Source organism: Cucurbita pepo, chromosome 5, assembly GCF_057944985.1.
Source record: "Cucurbita pepo subsp. pepo isolate OVF chromosome 5, ASM5794498v1, whole genome shotgun sequence".
NCBI lineage: Eukaryota > Viridiplantae > Streptophyta > Magnoliopsida > Cucurbitales > Cucurbitaceae > Cucurbita > Cucurbita pepo.
In genome coordinates this window covers 15,204,005-15,230,020 of record NC_141802.1, presented here as the reverse complement: position 1 = coordinate 15,230,020, position 26,016 = coordinate 15,204,005, and the positions used below count along the sequence as shown (strand labels likewise).

At 35.4% G+C, this 26,016-nt stretch overlaps 3 protein-coding genes, 1 non-coding gene and 1 pseudogene across 10 annotated transcripts; 4 read left to right on the top strand and 1 right to left on the bottom strand.

Moving 5' to 3' along the window:
* The first annotated feature begins 1,463 nt into the window (after positions 1 to 1,463).
* On the top strand, positions 1,464 to 2,620 carry LOC111795088 (protein MIZU-KUSSEI 1 pseudogene; annotated as a pseudogene).
* Positions 2,621 to 3,278: 658 nt separating this feature from the next.
* On the bottom strand, positions 3,279 to 3,359 carry TRNAL-AAG (transfer RNA leucine (anticodon AAG)). The gene has a single exon. It is a non-coding gene; the product is annotated as a tRNA-Leu (tRNA).
* Positions 3,360 to 3,445: 86 nt separating this feature from the next.
* LOC111795015 (uncharacterized) lies at positions 3,446 to 13,191 on the top strand. Of its 6 annotated transcripts, XM_023677237.2 has the most exons (8): positions 3,446 to 3,922; positions 4,006 to 4,076; positions 4,296 to 4,337; positions 5,515 to 8,163; positions 8,243 to 8,310; positions 11,508 to 11,572; positions 12,659 to 12,713; positions 12,814 to 13,191. In XM_023677237.2, exon 4 carries the CDS (start codon positions 5,538 to 5,540, stop codon positions 8,109 to 8,111), a length of 2,574 nt encoding a protein of 857 aa, XP_023533005.1. In that variant the 5' UTR covers positions 3,446 to 3,922; positions 4,006 to 4,076; positions 4,296 to 4,337; positions 5,515 to 5,537; the 3' UTR covers positions 8,112 to 8,163; positions 8,243 to 8,310; positions 11,508 to 11,572; positions 12,659 to 12,713; positions 12,814 to 13,191. The 6 variants fall into 6 exon arrangements, with proteins under 6 accessions (XP_023533005.1, XP_023533006.1, XP_023533007.1 ...); XM_023677238.2 differs by lacking the exon at positions 4,296 to 4,337; XM_023677239.2 differs by lacking the exon at positions 8,243 to 8,310.
* Positions 13,192 to 17,802: 4,611 nt separating this feature from the next.
* Positions 17,803 to 21,185, top strand: LOC111795777 (patatin-like protein 2). 2 transcript variants are annotated; one of them, XM_023678353.2, is made up of 6 exons: positions 17,803 to 17,940; positions 18,021 to 18,202; positions 19,264 to 19,450; positions 19,525 to 19,686; positions 20,265 to 20,570; positions 20,750 to 21,185. In XM_023678353.2, the coding sequence occupies exons 1-6, from the start codon at positions 17,827 to 17,829 to the stop codon at positions 20,972 to 20,974; spliced, it is 1,176 nt and encodes a 391-aa protein (XP_023534121.2). In that variant the 5' UTR covers positions 17,803 to 17,826; the 3' UTR covers positions 20,975 to 21,185. The 2 variants fall into 2 exon arrangements, with proteins under 2 accessions (XP_023534121.2, XP_023534120.2); XM_023678352.2 differs by having other exon boundaries at positions 19,231 to 19,450.
* A 2,901-nt stretch (positions 21,186 to 24,086) lies between these two features.
* Positions 24,087 to 25,301, top strand: LOC111795087 (LOB domain-containing protein 10-like). The gene has a single exon (XM_087123619.1). The coding sequence runs from the start codon at positions 24,245 to 24,247 to the stop codon at positions 25,175 to 25,177; it is 933 nt and encodes a 310-aa protein (XP_086979745.1). The 5' UTR covers positions 24,087 to 24,244; the 3' UTR covers positions 25,178 to 25,301.
* The last annotated feature ends 715 nt before the right edge of the window (positions 25,302 to 26,016 follow it).

Below are 26,016 nucleotides of genomic sequence, written 5' to 3'. Positions count from 1 at the left end.
TAATTTTGGAGTGAATTGTCTTGGTATCTAAGAGTGACCATCATAGATTCCAAGTTCGATCTAAGAGTCATTCATCTTCTAACAAGCTCTTGGTTGGAATCAATCCGTTAAGTTAGCTTTCTTTGTGAGCGTTTTGCAAGGATTCTAGAAGGACCTCTAGCTTTGCAAAAACCAGCATTGTAGGTGCTTATCATTAGCAACGACCTCTCTTAAATTCAAGTTATAGGCTTTTAGTTTTTGGGTTTGCTATAGTCTACCATTTTCTTTCAAACGTATTTCTACACCTTTTAAATAAGATTACCCACAAGTTTAGTGAATGAATCGAATGCTGAAAAACGCCCCTAACCTATTCACTGAATTTGATCCACATGTGGGCCAATATAAAAGAGTGTCATGATGCATCGTCCTCCTCGATCGCATCATGACACTCTTCTATATTGGCCCGCATGTGGCGGATGAGCGTCTCTTGAGGGACGCCTCTTTGTTTGTCATGGCGTGAGGGTCACAACCTACCCTCTTCATAGTATGGTTGTGACATTCTCTCCCACTTAACTTAGTCATCGTCCTCAATGACTTACTCGAGGCACAATCATATTGCAGATTGTGACATTCTCCCCCACTTAATTTAGTCATCGTCCTCGATGACTTTCTTGGGGCGCATTCGCCACACTCATTGTGAAACTAAGTCTACTGGAAATATACCGACCTAGGTCAATGTGTAAAGCACTCTAACTCCATAACCTTAATCTTAACTTAGTTCATTCATGCATGTTTTGTTAGAGAGACATTCCTATCAATCACCTCAAGCATCGAAAACATAATCTAAACATTTATGCATACTCAACGGGGAGATAATATTCATCAATCACCTAAAGAATAGATCACAACATCTCATCCACCTTTCAAATACAACAGAAAACATTAAAATATGCATGAAACTTCAATTCAAATCCTAGGTGTATTTTCATAATTTTCCGTAACATACATAACATTCTCATCCAAATTGCACTTCTAGAGTCCTAATCATGCATAATCTAACCACCTAACGTAAGAAATGTTCGCATGCTAGTTCACCCCAAAGATTGAACTTGTCACTCAATAGATTCGCAACGCCCAAACACAGGGTGGGTCCGTGAGTAGTTAAAGTATCATAGAGACCTCTAAGTCCTTCCCAGATGCTCAGATAACAGTAGAGAGTAGGCTCGAACTTCCTAGAACCAAGATTAAAGCCTATAGATACCTTCTAGGTTAAGGATGCGATGGGAGCTTATTGGGTATTTTATACTCACTCCTTTCTCCTTGTTTTTTGCTCCTTGGTTTTTGTAGGTGATCGTAGGTACCGGTCAAGGTGGGAGACTGCTCGGAAGCTGCGTTGTCACAAATTGTATTTTGTGGGTTGTCATTTGTATTCATTTTGTATCACGCTCTCATTCCCCGTTTATAAATAACTTGAACATCACCTATTTTATAATGTTTTCATTTTGAATTTTGGATTTTGATACGAAATTTTATCATATTTTCGTTATTGTGTAAAGGGTAAAGTTTTAATTGATATAATTATTAATAAACTAAAAAAAAAAAAACATTTGAAACCATGAATAATAAAAAAATAAAAAAATAAAAAAATAAATGGAAAAAGAAAAAGACCAAAAAAGAAGGAGGCTAGATCCGTTCTGAAACACATGCAAATAACTAACTATAACGGCCATTCCCACCCTGTCTCGCCCTCACACCCTCTCCTCAATCCTCCATTATTCCTTCATTACCGTGGGTTGATGGGAGACCCAAAATCCACCGCCGCCCTCCCCGAGCTACAATCTCCACCAAAATCTTCAGCTCCACCGCAACCTCCGCCGCTGCCACCACAACCCTCCTTGACTTCATCCTCCTCCCTGGTCCCCCCATCAAAGAGAAAGAAGAACAAAACCAAAGTGTTTCGAGTATTCCGATCGGTGTTCCGATCCTTCCCCATCATAACCCCAGCAGCATGCAAGATCCCATCGCTACCGTCGGGCATATCAGAAACGCTGCTAACGCAGTCGGGGAGCCGGGTGACGGGGACGCTGTTCGGGTACCGAAAAGGGCGCGTGAGCCTATCCATACAAGAGACCCCACGAAGTTTCCCTAGCATCGTGATCGAGCTAGCCATGCAGACCAACGTGTTGCAAAAGGAAATGAGCTCCGGGATGGTAAGAATCGCTCTCGAGTGCGAGAAGAGAACCGACAAGGCCGACAAGACGAAGCTGATGGAAGAACCATTATGGACCATGTTCTGTAATGGCAAGAAAAATGGTTATGGCGTCAAAAGGGAAGCCTCCGATGATGATCTCAAAGTTATGGAGCTTCTCCGGGCGGTGTCCATGGGTGCCGGCGTCTTGCCGGGAAACTCTGACGTGGACGGCCCTGATGGGGAGCAGGCTTACATGAGGGCCCACTTCGAACGTGTGGTGGGGTCCAGGGATTCAGAAACCTTTTACATGTTGAGCCCGGAGGAGAATAGTGGTCCCGAGCTTAGTATCTTTTTTGTAAGAATTTAAAAAAGGCTTTGCAATTGCTGCAAATTATTTTATTCATTCTTCGTTATGTAATTATTGGTCTTCCAATGGATTCTTTGTAATCACCTTTGGATTTTGCCTCTTTTCTTCCTATTTCTCTTTCAATTCAATTCCTTTTTAGACGTGCCAAGGATGAACTGACACGACCCGCGACTTATGGATAAGGAAGGACACAAAATATTTTAAAACAAAAAGAGTCGACAACGACGGTTGAGGCTTGTCTATGACACCTACTCTAGAGTTCGCTCTGGTCCAAACACCAACTCCTTATTTAGCTTAAAAACATTGGAAACAAGGATTTGGTACAAAAACTTAGTAAGGGGTGAATTTGAAAGGACAGACCGGGGAGGCAATGGTAGCTTCGCGCAAAAAAAAAAAAAACATTAAAAATGAATTGTTGAGAGTGAGATTTGAACCAACGCCCTTTCGAAGTGAAAAAACTTAGTAAAGATTTGGTACAAAAACTTAGTAAGGGGTGAATTTGAAAGGACAGAGCATCGCAATACGGGAGGTAATGGTAGCTTAGCGCGCACAAAAAAAAAAAAAAAAACAATTATACGGGGAGGTAATGGTAGCTTCGCACCAAAAAAAAAAAAAAAAAAAAAAAAAAAAAAACATTAAAAATGATGAATTGTTGAGAGTGGGATTTGAACCCACGTAATGGTAGCTTCGCACCAAAAAAAAAAAAAAAAAAAAAAAAAAAAAACATTAAAAATGATGAATTGTTGAGAGTGGGATTTGAACCCACGCCCTTTCGGACCAGAACCTTAATCTGGCGCCTTAGACCAACTCGGCCATCTCAACGTTGATGTACAAAGATAAATCTAAACTAGTTCTATAACATTATATTTTTCATTTTCTTTCCATAATGGGTGGAATCAGGGCCTTGAATAAACCCTCCTTCTCCCTCGCGTCAAGCATCAGCCGCATAGCAGCATCCCATTCGATTTCGCGCTCTTTCTCCGGCTACTCTCTGCGACGGTGTGCACGGAAACCACGAACCCAAGACACGCAACAGTGCAAGACTCACGAACAGTGCCGTTGTTTCCTCTTCGGCGATTCGCGATGCTGACCGGGGCGATTCTTTCTGCGGTGGCTATTTTTCCGTCTTACTGTACCACGATGCATTTCTAAACTGTGAGCGAAAATGTGTGTTCTTGCACGGCCTCAATGCCCACAGATCTGATCGACAGCGCGAGGACTCTCCACTGCGGCACGAGTTCGATTTCATAAGCGGCACCCAAGCATTTTTGAAATTACCCACACCACGTTCGGCCGCAAATTAGAGTACCCACGATCCGTGAGGCTTAGATTTTTGAAATCGAATGAATTGCAAATTTGAGCCCTTTTTTGGCTAGGTTCAGTAGGTAATGAGGCGTTTTGAACCCTTTCGAATCCTTTTGAAATATGTTAATGCGGGTTCTAACCGTTGGGATCTTTCTGCTTATAGATTTGAACCAATTCGAGCTTAATTGAATACTTTCCAGCACGAAATTGAGTTCGTTCCTTCGAGTTTTGGTGGTAAGACTCAGTCTAGACCTTTTCGAGCCATTTTTAAGTGCCTTAGCTTAGTCTCTTACACTTCGAAAGATCTCTTTTTTTGGTTCAAATTAGTTCTGGACCATCAAATCAAGTCTGGGGGTGATTTGTGGTTAAGATTTTCCTTTTTGGTCACTCACTTAGATTAAACTAAGGTTTTTGAATTAAGTCTAACCTTATGATGTTGTTTTTATTGTTTAGGAACATTTTCAGATTGATTTAGGAAATGCTCTAGCACTTTAGGTAAGCAGTTTCTATCTATTGAGTTTGATTGCTGTTTGGCTTTAATTGTTTTATTAAGTATATTTTATTGAACTCTTTTTCTATATGTTGAGTTCTGAATATGTTGGGCATGTAGTTGTAATTTGTAATGTTAAGCATGATGGGGTGCTTGTGGTGCTTCAGTGATGCTTAGCATGCTGAGATGTTGTGATTTGATCCTAAGTAGACAAGCATGTTGTAGAGTTGAGATTGTTTGAAAAAGAATGTTGGTTGTGTTAAGAGCACGTCTATGTAATTTTTGGTGAAGTTCTTCGGTTGGGAAATAGCCATAAAGCCATTAGCACAAGTGAATCTACAAAAAAGAATGCCCTAGATGACTATTTCTAAGTTGGTGCCCCCCTATGCAAAAGGGAAAAAAAAAAAAAAAAAAAAAACGAATCACAAAGTCACTTATTTATGCAATGCACATACTCTTAATATTTTTTTGAAAAGGATTCTCAATACTTTCGGATGACACCTCACTTTTCATTTGGAGATAAGGATTTATTGAATATAACCTTATTACCGTACCATCTTTCCAAGAATGCAAAAGCCTTGCTATGGAAAAATCTCACTATGACATTCTTTGTTCTCTGCGGAAAGAAAGAAACTAAAGAGTATTCACAGAGAAGGCACAAACTTATACAAAACTCTTCGATAATGCTGTTTTCCATTATATATCTTGGTGTAAATTACCTAGCACTTTTACTTCCTATAGTCCCACCTCCCTCATTGTAAATTGGGAAGTCTTTTCTTTTCTTTTTTTTTTTTTTTGGTAAACATCATGCATAACACATCCCTTTTGTAAATTTCAAACATCAACGAAATTGTTTCTTGTAAAAAAAAAAGGTATGATTTTGACATCGTTTTGTAGTTTTGAATGTTTTTTTTTGTTTGGCTGAATCTTTGTCATACTTTCTCTCACTTAAACTCGTGTACTAAATTTAATATATGTTTTGATTGGTAGTGTTGCAATATTTCACATTTCTCATTTTAAACTCATGGTTTTATGTCATACTTTCTCTCACTTTAACTCGTGTACTAAATTTAATATATGTTTTGATTGGTAGTGTTGCAATATTTCACATTTCTCATTTTAAACTCATGGTTTTACTCTTGACCTCAATTTGCTCATTCCTGGTATTTGTTTTTTTTTTAGGCACTTTTATCGTGAAAGCGACTATGAGAAATCCTTCACCAACTTCTCCATTCCTTTTCTACTCCCTCTTTAAAAACAAGCCTCTTGGTTTAAAATCAAAAATTGCAGGAAAAACTATCTTACATTTATCATCTTCTGGGCATATCAATCAAAGCACGGATGCTTCAGTGGAAACCTCGTCTAAAGTGGCCTCGCAAAGTAACTTAGTTTCTTTAGAGTCCATCAATGGTAAATGTGGTACCTCACCTGATTCTGCTTTAACTGAAAGTCATGTGATAAACACTCTTCTAGGCAACATAAGTGACCTAAAATCAGCATTGGAGTACTTCAAAAGGATTGAGAAGAAGAGTGGTTATGTCAAGAGCACTAATGCTATATCTGTCCTGCTTCTCATTTTGATGAATTCGGCAGAGACCCAGAAAATAGCTCAGAATATGCTCAATCGGTTTGCGTCAGGAAATTCAGTCTCCTCTAGTTGTCTTATAAACGGTTTAGTAGAATGCATGAAGCTGTACAGTTTTCCATCAGATATTCAGGTTTTTAATTATTTATTGAATAGTTACGTTAGAGCTAACAAAGTTGAAGAAGCTCTTCATTGTTTTAATAAAATGGTAGAATTTGATGTAAAGCCATCAATTCAGTGTATGAATATTCTTTTGACTGCTATGGTTAGGAAAAACATGATTTGTGAAGCACGGGAGTTGCATAACAAAATGTTGCTGGAAGGAGTTGCAGGTGACTGTTTTACTTTACATGTCATGATGCGTGCTTGTTTGAAGGAAAGAAATATTGTGGAGGCAGAGCAACATTTTTTAGAAGCAAAAGCAAGAGGAGTGAAACTTGATCCACAAGCATATAGTACTTTTATCCATGTAGTTTGTTTGAAACCGAATTCTGGATATGCTTTGTCTTTGTTAAGAGAGATGAGAGCTACAGGTTGGGTTCCTTCTGAGGGCACATTTACTAGTGTTATTACTGCTTGTGTGAAGGAAGGAAATGTGGTAGAGGCTTTGCGGCTGAAAGATGACATGGTTAATTGTGGGAACTCTATGAATTTGGTTGTTGCAACAAGTTTAATAAAGGGTTATTGCATGCAAGGAGACCTGAGTAGTGCTTTAGATCTTGTGAATGAAATTTATAACTGTGGTTTGGTTCCCAACAGAGTTACGTACTCAGTTATGATTGATGGTTTCTGTAAGAATGGGTGCATGGAAAAGGCATATGAATTTTACTCTGAGATGAAAATTAAGGGCATCAAGCCAAGTGTTTATTCTTTGAATTCTATGATACAAGGGTATTTGAAATGCAAGTCTGCGCAAAATGCATTCACGATGTTTGATGAAGCAGTTGAGAGTGGTCTTGCAAATGTTTTCACGTTTAATACTTTATTGTCGTGGCTTTGTAAGGAGGGTAAGGTCAATGAAGCTTGCAATTTCTGGGATGAGGTGATTGTTAGGGGTATCAGTCCTAATGCCGTTTCTTACAATACCATGATACTCGGTCATTGTAGAAAAGGTAATATTATTTTAGCATGTAAGGTGTACAAGGAGATGCTAGATAATGGTTTTACCCCAAATGCTGTTACCTTTTCTATTCTAATGGACGGTTATTTCAAGAAAGGTGATATTGACAATGCTTTTAGTATATTTCACAAGATGAGAGATGCTAATATTCTCCCCACAGACATCACTTTAGGCATTATTATCAAAGGTTTGTGCAAAGCTGGTCGTACTTCGGAGGGAAGGGATATGTTCAATAAGTTTGTTTCTGAAGGTTCTATTCCTACATGTGTAGCTTACAATACTATTATTGATGGTTTCATCAAGGAAGGTGACATTAATTTGGCCTTGAAGGTATTTAGGGAAATGCGTGAAGTTGGCATTTCTCCAAGTATTGTTACCTACACGTCCTTCATTGATGGGTTTTGTAAAAGTAATAATATAGATCTTGCTTTAAAGTTGTTGAATGATATGAAAAGGAAGGGTCTTGTAATGGACATTACGGCATATGGCACACTTATTGACAGTTTTTGCAAAAGAAGGGATATGAAAAGTGCATGTGAACTTTATAACGAACTTCTTGGAGCTGGTTTATCTCCAAATGTTGTTATCTACAATAGCATGATTACTGGGTTTAAGAATCTAAACAACATGGAAGCAGCAATTGACTTATATAAGAACATGGTGAATGAGGGGATTCCATGTGATTTGCAAACTTATACCTCATTGATTGACGGACTCCTGAAAGAAGGAAGACTTCTTTATGCATCTGATCTCTACACTGAAATGCTTTCCAAGGGTATTTTGCCTGATAATCGAGCACAAACAGTTCTCATCACTGGTCTTTGTAACGAAGGACAATTAGAAAATGCACGCAAGATTTTGGAAGAGATGAATGGAAGAAACTTGACTCCTAGTGTTCTCATTTATAACACATTAATAGCTGGACACTTTAAGGAAGGAAATTTGCAAGAGGCTTTTAGATTGCATGATGAGATGCTGGGTAGAGGTCTTGTCCCCGATAACACTACGTATGATATTCTTGTCAACGGAAAGTTCAAAGGCGATTGTACTTTTAATAGAGATTTGAGTTTCTAAGTATCTAGACTCGCCCTTCTCTATTGTTCCCAAAAGAAAGCGTGGTTATTAGGTATTTTGTCTTTTATTTATTTATTTATTCTGCATGATATGTTCTTTAAGAAATAATATTGACCATGGTTTCTTTTTAGGTATGTTTTCTTTTTCATTTTGGAAACGTTAAGAGGTTTCATGTCTCTGTCCCTCTTCAGTTTCTAAGGTATGGCTTTAAAGTCAGGATTCTTTAGTTAATGTGTTTTTTTAATTGCCTTGGAAATTTCAACAGCCATAATCTTCAATAAAGATACCTCATATAAAGTTCTTATAATATGTTGCTGACTTATTTATTAATTGTTGTCATTGGTCAAACATCCAACTCATGGAAATTTTGCATGCCCCTCTGTTGAATTTGCATTAGTTATTACAAACAGGTTAAGTTTCAAGTTTTCTGCCTAAACTTGTCTTATTATAATCAGGTTATATTATAAGTTTGGTGCCAGACGTTAAATTTTAAGTTTGATGCTTGAATTTTGAAGGTTGTGTCCAGTAAATAAGAAACTTTTTAACGATGTATTTAATAAATCTCTAAACTTTAGAGAATGTCTAATCCTTTAACTTCGATTTTATGTTTAATAGGTAGATTAACTTTTCTATACTCTTACGAACAGAGATGAAAATCCTTCTTGATCAATCAACCTTTATTCAATCTCCTACCTAAGGGCCTATGTTTCTTTAGGTTAGTTCTTTCTTGGCTCATCTTTTGGGCTATTATTTTTTAGGCTTGTGATGTGAGGTAGATTCGGCAACGGGTAAAGACTAGCATCTTGTAAACATCTACACAAAGGGTCTCTCGTACGCAAAGTAATACTCAAGAGGAGGCAAGTTGATGGTTTTCTTGGAGGTCAAGAACCATAAACGTGAAGACTAGCTTCAACCAAACACTCCACCAATTGGTGTCCAGCCTAAACTTGAATGATTCGAGGGTTTAACGTGCAAGTTACACTAACTCATACACTCAAGGATGCTCTTGGCCCCAACTTTGAGGAGACAACTGAAACTTTATTTTCATTCAACTTCTCGTTACTAGGTTACAAAGAAACTGTGAATGTTTGATTAATCCATAGTAACAAAGAAACTGTGAATGTTTGATTAATCCACCACACCTAAATGGTGTGAAAGTTATCTTATTTATAATCAAATAAATTACAAGGATATGGAAATAGTAATAAATGGAAATAACAATAAATGGAAAGATACCCATGGCAATAAGGCAAATATCTAATATTTGCCTTATAATAAAATATCAAATATAATATATATGGTAAACTATAATTTATTACTAAATATCCTTAACAGAAACACAAGGTGATTTATACATTGGCCAAGCATGAAAAATCTAAAATGCACAATGTAAAGTTAAACAAGATTAACCTAATAAAACTAACTAAAACAATTTAATTAAAGTGTAGGGAAGGAAGGGAGTGAGGTTAAGCACGTATGCCCACAAAAAAAGCCCAATAAGGTTCTTTTCAACAACTACAAGGTCAACTAAAAAAATCTGAAGTTAACAAAAGTACATTTAAAAGCCAAGGTGTTGGTCCAAATAGCCAAGATGAGCAACCTATTAACCCAACTTTGAAAGCTCAAGGGCCAAAATTATAATTTAACCTTACTAATAATGCTGGGCTTCTCCTACGCTAGCAAAGACAGCAAAGACAGCAGGGAAAGGACATCAGCACTACATCAGCCTAAAAAGGTGAAGTTCTTCCTTTGGAAAATAGTGCATAAAGCCATTAGCACAAGTGAAAATCTCCAAAAAAGAATGTCTTACATCACTCTTTCTCCAAATTGGTGTCCACTGTGCAAGAAAAAAACCAAATCACAAAGCCACTTGTTTATACAATGCACATACGCTTAGAATTTCTGGACAACGATTCTCAATATATTCGAATGACATCTCACATTTCCTAGGGAGGTAAAGGAATTTTTGGATATGGCCTTAACGTACCACCCTTTCAAGAATGCAAAAGCCCTATTTATGGAAAAACTTCATCATGACTTTCTTTTGAAATCTGCGGAAAGAAAGAAATTAGAGAATATTGTAGAAAAGACATAGACCTACATAAAAATTTCCGACAATATTGTTTACCAAGCTATATCTTGGTGTAAACTGTCTAATATTTTTACTTCCTATAGTTGTACCTTTCTCATTGCAAATTGGGAAGGTCTTTTGTAAACACTGTGGATTATACATCCCTTTTGTAAATTCCAATCATCAATGAAATTGTCTCTTATAAAATAAATAAATAAATAAATAATTCTTGGCTTCTTTCCACATGTAGCTTTTGTTTTTTTTAATAGTCACGATTATTCTACTATTGAAATCTCGGTGTATTTATTACAATATATGCTCGTTCGTTTCAATTTGCATCAATATCTTTTTCCATCCAGCAGGTCTGTGGTTATTGGTTGCTAGTGAACTTATCTTGCTTGCTTTCATCGCTGCTTAATGGATATTATTGTTTTTCAACTTGAAGAAATCCTTTATAATTTCTTTTTCCTTACTTTCTTCCTGGAAATCCAACATATTGGTGTCTTGCAAGGCACAACAGAGCCAATCCTCCGCTTATATCCTATGTCAAGAGACACCTATGAACTTGCTCCATCACCCTTGCTTCTGAGATTAACATTTTTCAAACTTGAGAGAAGAGGCATTGAACATCATCCATCCTTCTTTCTTACTAGAAGATGGATTCTTTTCTTATTGGAACATGTCAACTAAACTTTTTATATAGAAAGGATCCAGCATACTATCTTCCATAATTATTCTGTCAAAATTTTCCATATGTTAGCCCAATTATCATGGAAGAGGAATCTTGTAATCACTGTGGTCCATTTCCTATCAATTCATTACAGTCTAAATCCTGTTTTTTTATCCAGTTCTACTTCCTTTCCTTGATTAAATGTTGTCTTTCTACATTTTTTTGAGGTTACTTAACAGCATCTTTTGAGCACGTAGCTCTCAAAGCCACTTCTTATATCCCAAAATACTTTTCACCTTCTTTTATTTTCTTCTACTGGAATCGTCAAACTTCTCTTTGCTATCTTATTTAATTAGATTGAAAATTCATCATACCAGCCGTGATTTTGAATTTTTCTGCATCCAGCTTGTTTCATTTTGAATCTGTTCTTTTTCTAAGAATTATAGTTTAGATGCTCTGAAGAATCTCCACTAATGATTCTTCCATTGGGATGAATTGGTCTCTATGCATCCTGATAGATGAAATTTAGAATTTGTTGTTTTCTCCTCCTCGATCATGTTTCCCTTTCGAACTAGCTTCAGAATTAATAGAGAGATTGTTTTCAATTTTACGATTACAATTCATGGAATCCGACACCATAATTCATCAATTTCAGAGCAAGCAAGAAGGAATGAACCTAACCAACCTTTCTTTAGAGAGAGATGGTCACTGATCGAGCAGGTACCTTTTTTTCCTCCTCTTCTTTCTACCTCTTTTCCATGCATGACGTCTTTGTTGTTTTTAATGTTTTTTTGGATCTAGAACTTCAAAAGGTACTGGATACAATCAATTTTGGGAAAGTATATAGAACTCGGTATATAAATATTAATGCCTTTACACTAAGTTTAGGTAAATTTTGTATGTGAACTTTTTATTTGCCTTAAAGTTGTTAAAAATTCCTGTGTTGGTTCATCACTTAATTGAAACAAGGTGTAGCTAAATAAAAAAGTTTGGAACTTATCAAATATTGTGCAGCTTCATAGTGTGTTCTTTCAAAATATTCAAAATTATAAGCTTTCTTGTAAATTAGATTGCAAGTTTCATTTGGCTCTGGGGGCTTATTAATTTTTTATTCATGGATGTTCTTTAATTTGTATTCTTGCGCTGAAAGAAGGATGTGTGCAACCAGAAAGCTTTTCGGTTCTACTCGTACATTCTTCACTTCCTATAGTTAGGCTTTTTTTTAAACAGTTTGGAAAGCCTTTTGTAATCTCCTTTACTTTCCATTTTTGTAAATTTCATATATTTCTTATGAAAAAGAGGATTTTTTAATACTCCTCGGCCTTACAAATGGTAATCAATATTAATTGTAGAAGAAATGATCTTACCAGGGTTCGAACACAAGACCTATTCTGATACGATCAATCCAAAATCTTTAAGTTCATGGTTATGGTAAATTTAATCTCATATCAATACTTTTTACCATATGGGTACTTTTTTATTTCACAAATGCCTTAGTTCCATACTTGAATTGTTGTAATGATGGGGTTGTATTTTTGGATCAAAATATTTCTAGTATTTGTACTTGATGAAGGGAAAGTGTATTACAGGGGTTCGGTCTAAATAGTTTACTTCATTTGCTTCCATATCTTGTCTTCTTCTTTTAGATGAACTTCGTGGGGTTATCAATGCTTTTACATTCCTTTACATACAGTAAGAACATATCATGGTTTTGACTTTCATAAACATATGCATCCTTAGGTTCGGATAATTCCTTATATTTGCACTGATCATTTGAACATCAACATACCTTGAAATTGTGTACAGGTAGATAAGGGCACTACAATTTTGTTAGTTCCCTGAAGGCACGAATAGTACTTCGGTGCGTATGTTCTCGTGCAAATTGATGTTACATTTTGTTACTGAGCTTTCTCCTTTCTAAAACGCCTTGGCTGGGGTGTGTGTGTGTGTGTGTTATGCAGAGGTAGTGAAAAGAGTATATGGATGCACATGATCTCTCAAGTGCCTTTCTGCAAACTTTTTGTTGGCCCAAGCACACTTCAAAATCTTCAGTACTTGCTGCTGGGGTTCTCAAAAAGATCATATCTCAAGAAGGCAAAGCATTCTCCTTGTGTTGTATATTTGTAATTTACAAGCATGTTTGTTAGAGTTGAGTTATAAATGGAGTTAGGCTAGCTTTAGAGCAGTTTTGGCAGAGTACAAGAGGCCTGTGGGCTTGTTTTGTTGTATAATCATCGTTTTCCATTTAGATATTATGAAGGTTTCTGAAAATGGGTTGTGTTTAAATTGATCCAATTAGTTCTTGACTATGAAATATACTTAAATATGTTATCTTTCTATATCCATCTTCTTCTTCCTTTTAATATTTGATTGTTCATGATTTCTTGTGGTGTTCTTCCATCTTGTTTCTTCACATGTAAGCTTCCTTATATAATTAAGACTTCCCATTTGATTCCCTTCATCTATCCTTATCTCACGTTTTCTATTACAAATATCTATCAATTTTCATAAATGATAAAATATTAATGGTTGATAACTTTATAAAATACCGATAGTTTATAAAAGAAAAATGAATACTTCATAACAAAAATAAAATTGGTTGAATTATAAATTCAAGTTTGCTCGTGTAGACAATAAGGGTTTCTGCTTCCCCTGTGCCAATTGTCGGGTTCCATTGTCATATGACCACGGATTGTTTGTCTCCTATTCTATGGCTAGATCGTGTGCGTACCCACTAAGAGTGTACATGGGTCGAGTTGTATTGGGTTGAGGGAATGAATCTTTTGGACCAATTCAAAAAGTTCATGTTTGTTGGATTGTTCAGGTTTGTTGGATTGGTAATCCGACCTAACCCCAAACTCAATAGGTTGGGTTTTCAAGTTTTTATTTATTTATTTATTTATTTATCCATCCTATATAATCATTTAGTACAATCTTAGCATAGATAAAAGATATTCAAAGTTAACAAACAAGTGCAAATCAATCCATAATCATTCAAATGAACAAATTCTTCTTCAATATAGTCACAACAAGCGAAAATTAACCTATTAACATAGCTCGACCGTGACATAGACTAAAAACAAATAAATAATTAATTTAAAGAAATCACGCGGGCTCTAAAACGTCTGAAAAATTAAAAAAATATAAATTGTGATATAATAATGTATTAATTGCAACCAATAGATAATAAATATGATAAAACTTAGAATTATCTATCTCAATTTTAGAATAAATCTTCAAATCTTCAAGCTCCTAAGAAAGAGTTAATGACATTGATTTCATACCGATCTAATTTTGTTTGCAGTTGATTCTGTTGGATGAAAGTGTCACACATTCGTTAATTTAGGGAATGATCATGGGTTTATAATCAAAGAATACACTCTCCATCGGTGCGAGGCTTCCAATGTGAGGCCTTCTAAGCAACGCCATGAGAGCTTATTGCTCAAAGTGGACAATATCATACCATTGTGAAGAGTCGTGTTCGTTTAACATGGTATCAGAGCCATGTCCAGGAGTCGAGCTTCTAATTTAATATTTAAAATCATTTAATCATTTATCGAGCCACATAAAAAAAAATGATGGAGTAAAGTAAAAAGAATCCTTCAAAAACTTATATTCTTAAAATTAAAATATATATATATAGTTAATCGGATCACTAAGGCGGATTTTCGTGGGTAGGTCTTGCAGTCAAGCTCCCTTCTCCCTTTGCACTCAATGGTTAAATAAAGGGTATTTTGTTCTATGGATGCACTCAATGTATGTTTGCATTTAGATAACTTACTAAATATTTTTAATACTAGACTTTTCTAAAAATATTTTTAAATAAGGGAAAGGGCGTATGTATAAAGGTCGTGATCGGAGGGACTTCTAGCTGCCATAGGATATTGTCCTCATTCTTTTATTATACTTTCATACCGTTTCATTTATTTTCAGAAATCGTCCTAAACCTCTAATTTTATTTGCTTTGCAAACTCGAGACACTGTTGAGGGAGATTGTTATTTTCAAAGTAAATTTGGATGCATTATTTTGGAAGTCGAAGACCGATTTAAGCACATCTACCCGTCGAGATTTTACATGGGATCCTAGGGTGCACTTAGAATTCATTCTATACTATTGCCTATGTCTTATGTCCATGTGTCATGATCTGTGAGGTGTAACCTCATTCAACTTGGTTGGCTTAATTGAGTTCATTCGGGATTGAGTTAATCCATACCGAATTTTTATCTACACAAAGTTAGTTAGTGAATCCTATGTAGATCTATAATGACAATGCCAAGCTCCCGGAGAGAGTGAGCCTTGTGCCTGCTAACTATTAGGTACCCACGTGTTCACTCACCCAATCTGTGAATATGTGAATGAGTACTACTGGTAGAGAAGGTTTAGAAAGAATAAGGGGACGAATGTATAACATTGTGTAATAACTTAATTTTCATGAATAAGGCATCGTCCTTGTTGGAGGTAAAATATGATGATGTGACCGGTTTAATCTATTCTTGACCATATTGCACTATTTTGACTGTTTACTCCCTTTTTAGATCGGTTCTTACAAAAATTCTTTTGTTTTTGAAAACTAGACCTAATTTAGGACACCTCCATACAATTTTGAGGAATTCGAGTTTGAAAAGCTCCAGAATTGAGCACCCGAACACATCCAAGCAAGTAAATAACTATTTGAACTTTTTATGCGAGAAATGACGAAACTTTAACATGTATTATAACTTGATTGAGCAAAAATTATGTGAAATTCACAAGAATAAGTGCAAGTATACACTGTCACAGTCACAGTTAGCAAGAAGTAAGTAATAAATAAAATTTTCTAACAACTCATGTAACGATGCTTGAACCGAGACTATCCAATTTTGTAGATGAAAAATGAATGCTTGTTGAATCTTCTTGGTCGTTGATCGTGTAATAAGTCCAGTTGGAACATTTGGAACACCATGATCTTTATCATCCTTGGTCTATGAGCGGTTAAAGCACCTCTTGGAATTTTGAGACACTCCAAATGCTCAAATAGCAATAGATACTAGACTCAAACTTCCAAGAGCCAAGAGTAAAGTCGATGGATACCTACTAAAATAAGGATGTGATAGCCAACAAGTAAGTTGTTTAATGAGTATTTTACAATCACCCCTTCCCCTTTCTTTTTCAACGTGTTTGCAAGCTACCGACAGAGGTAGAAAAACATTCAAAAGTTGCACGGTTATAGAGGGGATCGTTCCAAAACATCAGTCTAGTTTTATATTCAGAGTCATTTATATTTCGATCTGTAATAGTATTTGAAACCCATTTCTATGTTTCTATTACATCATGGCGTTCGTTTCGAAAAAATATTATGAAATTAAAAAAGATTTGTGTAATGATGGCATATAAAAATTTAGGATTTGTGATTGTTATATATAAGTAATAGGGTATATGGATTGCATTAATATTGGATTTTGCGATGGTCAATGAAAAGGATAACGTGCATCCAAATATTTATACTAAACGTGCTTATTGCTCAACTATGATTAATCAAAGATAAACACAAATTAGTTGTTATCTAATTAATTAATTAATTATTCATTAATTTAATTAGTTGATTAATTCAAGTCAATTCACCTTTGCCATACGCTAATCCTTTTTTCTTTTTCAATTACTTAATATCAATTATAAACATTTCCATCCTATTTTAATAAATTTTATTTTATTTTTTTATTAAGTTGTGTCTCCGTCACTTACAATAACTTACCTCGTTAACCACTGTTTTACCATACTTTGATTGTCACGGATTGATAGTATGTGGAGCTCACCGTTGCGATAAGTCTAATGATCGTATGAGATAGGTGGGGTCGTTGGGGACTGTGTGGGAAAAAGAGAGTGATCCATTAAAAGTTGTGCATAGGGTTAATGATGGTGAAGAACCTAAGCTACGAACATTCCTAGATTAATTAGGATTAGTAAATTAGATTTAAGTGGGTTAAATTAAGATAAAAATTTATTTCTTCTAATACAAGTATAGTGGATTTAATAGCGGAAAATAGTGGAATTCACGTGGTAACCCTAATTCGGGTTATTCTAAAGAAGAAGAAAAAAGTAGTAATAATAATAAAGACACTGTACTCTCTCTCTCTCACATCACTCGTCGTCAGTGTCTCCCGACGATGTTGGGCCGCTAGCTTGCACACAAGTTAGCTGCGGATGAAGTAAATTGTGACATTTTTTAGATTCAACTATCGCAAGCATAAACCTAAATGAATTGAAGACCATTCGAAAATCAGAAAATGACATCGCAATTACAATTTGATCTCGACTTACATCAATCAAAAGTGAATTATTTTTTTATTTATTGAATTTAATCCAATTTTAGGATTATTTACTTATATTTTTATTTTGAATAAAATTAAAATATCTATTTATTAAATATTCAATTAAATTTTGTAACTTAATATATATATATATAATTAATTAATTAATGGACGGTAAGTTAAGCAAATATATATATTTTAAAATTAACAATAAATTTTGAGTGAGACTGTTCAACTCAATCTAGTTTTGAGGGGACTCATAAATTAACTAAGTTATCAATTATTCGAACTTAATCTAAACTATATGTGTTGAGGTAACAATGTTTTTTTCGAGCTATTGAGGTTTCTGAACACTTCTAAATTAATCTAAAATTGGGTTGAGCGTGTTTTTGAAGTCATGTTATTATTTAAACACTCGGGATCAATGTAATCGAAACGAAATTAATCTCCCAACCACCCTAATAATCTTTAAGTTAAATAGGTGGTTAAATAAACAACAAAAAATTTGTAATATTGTAAGATAATAAAGCCCACCAACAAAAAGAAAATAGAATTAAAGTAAGATTTAATCCATGACCCATTCCAAGAACACAAAACAATATATAGATATATATATATATATATATATATATATATATATATATGTGAGTTTGTGGGGGGAAATTAGGGAGATCGTGAGAGAAAGGATGGAAGCAAATTTTGCAAGGGGGAGGATGATAACGGTGCTGAGCATCGACGGCGGGGGAATAAGAGGGATTATTCCGGCCACCGTACTCAGGTTTCTTGAAGCCAAGCTTCAGGTAAAAAACAGAACATGTTGCCGGAGTTGGGAATTGGTGGGAGGCTTAATACGGTGATTATTTTTGGTGGTTGGATTTAGGAAATCGACGGTCCAGATGCGAGAGTGGCGGATTATTTTGATGTGATCGCCGGAACGAGCACCGGCGGGTTGGTGACCACCATGATTACGGCTCCGAATGACCTGAATCGGCCTATGTTTGCGGCGGCGGATATCGTCCACTTCTACTTGGATCACTCTCCCCGTATCTTCCCTCAGACGAAGTTGGTACTTTTCTCTTAAACAAACAAACAAACAATTTCTTTCCAAAAATGTCCCTTCTAATTATTCACTTTCTCCATATTAACCTTTCTTTATTTCTTCCATTAATATTACCTCCCTCCATGCACGGAGCGAAGTAACACTACCAGAAATAATGGATATGATATTATACGAAAAATGCTATCGTACACTTTTTATAACGTTTTTTAGATACGATAACATATGCAAAATGCTATCGTAGACTTTTTATAGCGTTTTTCGTACGTCGTGGAAATTGGTGGAGTTTATTAGGGTATGAATCGAATATGAAACATAGAAAATAAAGTGGATTTTTGGGTGAAGGGAAATGAGTTAGATAGGAAAAAGTTGACCATGTTTTTTAATTTGTCAAACAACATTACAAGTTTCTTACCAAAAAAAATATTTTAGAGTTAAATGGGTTGAACTAGGTTTCTATAATGCATTCATTGAGGCCACGTAATTATGACGTACAACTAAAATTTTTAATTGAATTCTTTAATGTTCTAAATAATATTAGTATTGTGTAATGGTTTCTTAATTTTGAAAAAAAATAAAAACATTTTCAAAACTATATGGATACGGTAGCGTACGAAAAATGTTATGGTAGACTTTTTATAGTTTCTTTTGGATATAATAATATACGTAAAATGCTATCGTAGACTTTTTAAAGCGTTTTTCGTCTGTCGTGTAAGTAAAGAGAAATGAATTAGATAGAAAAAAGTTCGACAATTTTTTTTGTCAAACAACATTACAACTTTTTTAGAAAAATATATTTTAAAGTTATATAAGTTAACGGGTTGTACTGCGTTTTTGATATTTCACCTTTGTTGTAGAGGAGAACGAAACACTCTTTATAAGGGTGTATAAATCATTCTCTAGCAAACGCATTTTAAAGCCTTGAAGGGAAACCCGAAAGGGAAAACTTAAAGAGAACAATATCTGCTAGTCGTGTTATTTTTAATTGAAAATTTTCGAGTTCTAAATTTTTTTTTGTATCGAATTTGGAAAGGTCTTTACTAACGGATAGATGTTCGGGAATCAGTCACTTGTTAAGCCAGGTGACCAATTTTTTTGGGAAAGTTAGTGGACCAAGATACGATGGAAAGTACTTAAGGTCTCTCACCAATCGCCTTCTTGGAGATCGCACTCTCAATCAAACCTTGGCAAACATTGTGATTCCTGCTTTTGATATCAAGCTTCTTCAACCAGTTATTTTTACTACAAATGATGTATAAACTCTTACCTCTTCCTTTTTTTCTTGCTTCTTTTTTCATTCCATTCAATTCTTAGTATGAATTTATAGGCAAGGACGAGCGAGTTAAAGAACCCTCGATTGGCTGATGTTTGTATAAGCACTTCCGCAGCTCCAACGTTCTTACCCGCACACTACTTCGAGACAAGGGATGCCAATGGTGGCATTCGTGCGTTTAATCTCGTTGATGGTGGGGTTGCAGCCAACAATCCAGTAAGACAGGGTTTTTTTACCCTATTTTCTACTCATGTTTTTAGAAATTAACGAGCTAATAAACTTGAGTTAGTAGAACAAGTTACTAACTTTAAGATAATTTTCAGTACACTTAGTAGAACAAGCTACTAACCTATATATTTAGGTTACTATAATTGTCAGTAGATTTAGTAGAACAAGTTATTAATTTATATAGTAACTTTAAGAGAATTGTTAGTAGACGGAGTAGAACAAGTTACTAACTTATATATAGTAACTTAACTACGAGAATTATGGTGAGTAGTTGCTAAATTATGGACAAGTTTTGTGTTTTAATTAGGAAGATCGGTAGTGGTTCTTAACTTGAGGAGAAAGTTTGCGAAGATAGTGTTTTCTCTACTATAAATACTAATGAGATATATGCTAATTTCACACGAACATAAACATAATAGAATTGAAAAGTTAAGTACTTAAGATTACTTTGTTCTTAAAGCTCTATTCGCTTGAGTTGTTACTTTTCCTCCTTTTACATGTTTCGACATATTTCGATCGTGGGACAGATCCTGCAAAATTGACATTCTCGTAACATTACATTGCAGACACTTACCGCCATCTCTCACATTACAAAAGAGATAAGCGTGTTGAGAAATCAAGATTACATAGACATAGATCCAATGGATACAAGGAGGATGTTGGTTCTATCATTAGGAACTGGCGCACCCAAAAACGATGAGAGGTTCAGCGCAGCCAAAGCAGCCAAATGGGGCATCCTCAATTGGATCTTAGATGATGGAGCAACTCCTATCATTGACATCTTTGGCCATGCAAGTGCCGACATGGTTGACTATCATGTTTCTACGCTCTTTCAATCATTGAATACTACAGAAAACTATCTACGGATTCAGGTACGTATCGAAGATTATTGGAAGGGAGTCCCACGTTGATCATGAGTTTATAAGTAAATCCATGATATCATATCATCTTGGAGAGTCGTGATTCCTAATAATATATATTCAATTTTTTTTTTTAAATTTATTTCAAGGCCATTGAACTAATGTAAATGTGGGGGTGGGAATTCGAGCAGGATGACACATTGACGGGCGATGTAGCCTCGGTCGATATTGCAACGAACGAGAATTTACAAAATCTAGTGAGGACGGGAGAGGCTCTACTGAATAACAACGTCTCGAGGGTGAATTTGGAGACGGGAAAATTTGAAGCAGTTGAAGGAGAAGGTACCAACGAAGATGCACTTGCTCGTTTTGCCCGCTTACTTTGTGAAGAAAGAAACCTGAGAGTAGGAGAGTAAGCACTTGGGATCCTTCATATGAGTATCTACTGCGAGTGGTGTGCTTTACCCTTTGTGTGTGTGCCTCGCAAGTGTTTTCATTTCAAATGATAATAATAATTGTTCTTTTCCTTCTTGTGTTTGTGTGTATGTTGTAAATGTAGAGTGGAAATAAGTGAGTGAAGCATTTTATACTATGAATGAATATGTTTTAATAATCACAAACACTTTACTTTAATTTGGATTTTATCCATTCAACTATTTTTCTTGGTTCTTCAATTGTGTATCTTCAATCCTTAGCTTTTGAATTATTTGAATAATAATTTCAAATAATATCTGTTAGATTGAAGGACTGGAATGACCTATATGGATTACGACCTCATATATATGTAGGAGATGTGTAGAAGGTTACCTGCGTGGGCCTTGATCCAGGACAACAAACTAGGAAATCGGGAGACGCAATTCTAAGAATAGAGAATTCTCCTACTATGTATAGATATAATCTTCTACGTTTAACACCCCTCTTAACCTCGACGATGTACTACTAAGTTCAATTGCGCCGAAAACTACTAAAAGGAGCTGACAGTGGCTTTGTCATGATATCGGCGAGCTAATCCTTGGAAGATATGAGCCGCACATCAAGCTGACGAGTCGATACTCGTTCATGAACAAAGTGATAATCAACCTCAACGTGCTTTTTCCATCGATGAAAGATGTAATTACAGGGGTAAAACGGACTTTTGACCTAGCTGTAATTATGAACAACTTGTGAAGGATTCACTTGCTTGTAATGATTATATTAATGGACATAATTTGTCCTACAAAGCATAAGAGTGTAACTCAATGTCTATAGTGTGACCTATAGTTAATGAATGGAAATTAATTAATTAAATAGTTTAATTAATTAATTTATATCATTGGAGTTTATAATACGTAGGTCTATAAGGTCCCTTCCTAGCTCATAGTAAGGCTAAAAGGCTTAATTTATTTGAAAAAAAATTTGTGGTTCATATGGATATTTAATATATTAGATACATTCAATTCAATATAAAGGAGAAAATAAATTTAATTTGAAATGTGAAATTAATATTTAATATATTAGATATATTAAATAAATAGACAAAATATATTTAATTTAAGGGATAAACGGTAAATAAAATAATTAAAATAATTATTAAATTTAAATAATTAATTATTAGGTTTTGTGGCATAAATCTCATATCTAATAGTAGATTTGTCTCGATGGGTGGATTATATATTCAGGTTACGCCTTACTATGATTTGAAAAATGATTATAGATAATAATAGTTGGCTAACTAAACTATCTTAGAACTCACGAGTAACCCTGATGAAAATCGATAAGCAATCTGAGGAACTACGAGATTATGAAACTAACCCCTAAGATGAGTTTTATTAAGCTAGGAGAATCTAAATGTTGGCCTTAAAAAACCTATGACACATAGTATATAGATATGATATAAGTCTTATGAACGATAAGACTGAATTTAGATCCTACCCGTAAGCTTTTAACCAAATATTTTTATATTCATGCATGCAAATTGAACATGAGCCACGTAGTCGAGATGAGAGTGTAAACTAGTGATGGAACTGTAAGCGTCGAGATAGACTTAAAAAGTCACATTTATATATGTTTTGACGATATATTTTGGGAATGATTTTCACCTGTTTTTTCATATAGACGTTATCTAAATTTATTTGTTGAAATGTATGCATCTAAATAATTAAAATTATCGAGTCATTTTAAATTCTACTCAAATCGTAGTAGTTTAAAGCTCGAGATTCTTTAAAAAAAAAAAAAAAATTATTTGAATCTTTTAATTTAATTTAATTTAATTTTGAAAAGAAAAGGAGAAAATGGGAAGGGGGCAAAAAGAATAATAGTAAGAAAGGGAAGAAAATAAGGAGAGGAGAGAGGAGAGAGAGTGAGAGGCAAAAGGAATATTACAATAAATGGAATGAATAACTCTCATGCAATTGCTCACCAACACACTCTCACCTGTATGTATGTCTGTGGGTCCCAGTTTCTCCTTTCGAGACTTATATTGAATTAGATGTCTAATACTTTTTTTTACAGACGATTCACACACGAGCGCATGAACCCACTAGGCGGACCTGACTATGGGCTAGCATGCGCTCATGCTGCCGAAAACCAATAGAAGAAAAAGAGCGCCTACTATATCATGGTATACACGTTTGTACTAAACATTTTAAGGAGATATCTTATGCTCGTAACATACATCAGACATAAGGTCTCATAGTTCAAAAGCGATGCACATCATACTTTTATTATTTCATGACATAACTTCATAACTTCCCTATGAACATGCATATGTACACATGAGATTATCATACAAGGCTCAAAGAGGTCTCATAGACATAATATGAACATGGTGCGTTCACATACATGACATAACATACTAGAAATACATGCATCATAGTTCATATCATGACAACATCTAAAGTCATTCAACCAAACCCAAAAATGTAAAGCGGGATTTATCCTTAGTGTTAGCTTAATCTTGTTCTTCGAAATTCAACTCTACCGGTGGAGTTCGACCCATCATATTTAAAATATCATCATAAACATTGATTTACCTGATTACATTAACTAATCCAAACTCTACTCCAATTATTTAAAATCAACAAAATGGTAGCTATACTGACCTCTATCTTATTCTTTGGAGATAGAGTCCAAAACAATAAAAGGAGATCAAAACAATGAACTCGAGCCGAATAACTCATTGTCAACTACGTTGAGCCAAGCCAAAGCTAGAGGGAGGGCAAGTCGAGTTAAGGGCATGCGTACATGTGGTGGTCTAGGTATGGAACATAAATTTTAAATATGTATCTGATGTTTCTTAATTTCTTAAAAATGATTAAAAAAAATAATAATAATAGGTAAGATTTGAGTGGATATTGGAGGATGGAAGACTGATTCTAATTTCTAAAAAATTTAACTAAATTTGTAACTTAATCTGAAAAATAAATAAGAAAGATGGGATTTATAGGGTGGAGAAAAAAAGATTTGAATAAAATTAACATAAATAAGTAAGATTAGTAGCTAATTTTGAGGAGAAAGGGGAGAAGGGTAATTTGGGAATTAAATAAAATATAAGTGTATGTGAAACTCCAAGATCGGATCCACCGCCCTTCTCTAGCTTTCCAAACCCTTGAGGTGAATTTTTGTGGTCCATTTTTGATTTGATTTGATTTGATTTGATTTATAATTTTTGAATAATGCATTTTGTTTGTTGATTGGAAAGCAAGGCAATGTCGTCGTCCAACTCCCCGTGCGCAGCCTGCAAATTCCTCCGGCGAAAATGCACGCAAGAGTGCGTATTCGCCCCCTATTTCCCACCCGATCAGCCCCAGAAATTCGCCAATGTGCACAAGGTATTCGGTGCAAGCAACGTGACAAAGCTATTGAACGAATTGAACGCCACACAGAGGGAGGACGCAGTGAACTCATTAGCCTACGAGGCAGAGTTTCGTTTGCGTGACCCTGTGTACGGATGTGTCGGCCTTATTTCAGTCCTACAACACAAGCTAAAACAAATGCAAACAGATCTCTATAACGCCAAAAAGGAGCTCTCTACATACATTGGCTCTCAAGCTATGCTCCCAATTCTGCAGCCGCCCATTGCCGGAAACCACCCTTCCTCCTCCTCTTCCTCCTCCGCCGCCGCCGCCGCCGCCGCTCTCCTTCCTTACAATATGTTCCCCATGCTTGGAATCCCCAATTCCGCGGCCGCTCCCTCATCATCCCACCAGATGCTCATTCGTGACACGCCTCAACAGACCCAGACCCAGACCCAGACCCAGAATCAGAATCAGAATCAGAATCAGTTGTTTGAGGCGCAGCAATTGGCGGCGGCGGTGGCTGCCAGAGAACAGCAGGAGATGTTTAGGGCTTATGAGCAGAAACAAAACCAAACACAAACCCAACATCATTCGCAACGCCAACAGGAGCTGATGAGGTTCGATGGGTTCGATCCGGCTGGGAACCAAATCAATTCCTCTGGGTCTAATTTAACATTGGGGACGTTTGTTGATAATAGCTACCAAATTGAAGCGCAACCGCTTCAAGTGCAGCTGTTTCTTCAGCCCCAACAGACATTGGTTGAGCAACACCCACAAACACAACACAAGCCTGAACCCACCGCGGAGGATGGTAGGAACATGAACATGGGCCCATCGTGCTAATTTTTTTTTATTTTTTTTTTTATTTTTTGAATCTCAAATTAATTTTATTTTTCTCTCTCAATAGGTATTGATTTTATGAGCATTTGATTAATGAGATATGGTTGTTTGTTTGGTGACAATGATGATGATTAAGACAATTCTTTGATTTTAATTTTAAAAATGGGATCCAATTTGATGTGTAATTCATAATATTAACTATAATTGGAATGCATTTTTTAATTTGTAAGAGAGATTTCCGTTTGTATTACTAAATTAAACCCTTTATAAAACAACCTTAAATTTGGTGTTTTTTAATGTATGTAATGGAATGTGATTGTACCATATTGCCCTCCATTGAATGTAAATTTAATTCCCTCAATAATTTCTTGGTAATTTATGTTATTATATTGAGATGAGAATGAGAATGAAAATGAAAGCATTAACCATAAAAGGGAATTAGAGGGTTTCATTTGGCATTAAGAATATGAGTTAAGGATCACCCGAACTCGATTTATAAGCGATTCGTTTTTTAGTTTTAGGGTCTCGATTTTGTTTAAAAGTTAGGTGCTACACTCACCTGATTGAGTCCAAATCACTTTCTACATGCTCATACACCAAAAGTTTCCTTTAGAGCTCGAGGGGGTGAACGTGGCTGGAATAGTTTCTCTCGATTCAAGTTTTTTATATTCATAGTTGGGAAGGAGGGGGGAATTCAATTAGAGGATTCCATGCGAATTTGGCCAACAAGATACATCCCATTCGGTTTCTGGGAGTTCAACGAGCAAATTTGTAGAAGATCCTTTTAGCTTCGTGATCATAAAATAGAACTTTTTCATTGAGGAATCGAGAGCCAAGGAGGT

Coding starts and splice junctions, on each gene's coding strand:
- LOC111795015 (XM_023677240.2), top strand. CDS start 5,538: ATGAGAAATCCTTCACCAACTTCTCCATTCCTTTTCTACTCCCTCTTT.
- LOC111795777 (XM_023678352.2), top strand. CDS start 17,827: ATGGAAGCAAATTTTGCAAGGGGGAGGATGATAACGGTGCTGAGCATC. Junction 19,451..19,524: donor TTATTTTTACTACAAATGAT/GTATAAACTCTT, acceptor ATGAATTTATAG/GCAAGGACGAGCGAGTTAAA. Junction 19,687..20,264: donor GGGTTGCAGCCAACAATCCA/GTAAGACAGGGT, acceptor ATTACATTGCAG/ACACTTACCGCCATCTCTCA.
- LOC111795087 (XM_087123619.1), top strand. CDS start 24,245: ATGTCGTCGTCCAACTCCCCGTGCGCAGCCTGCAAATTCCTCCGGCGA.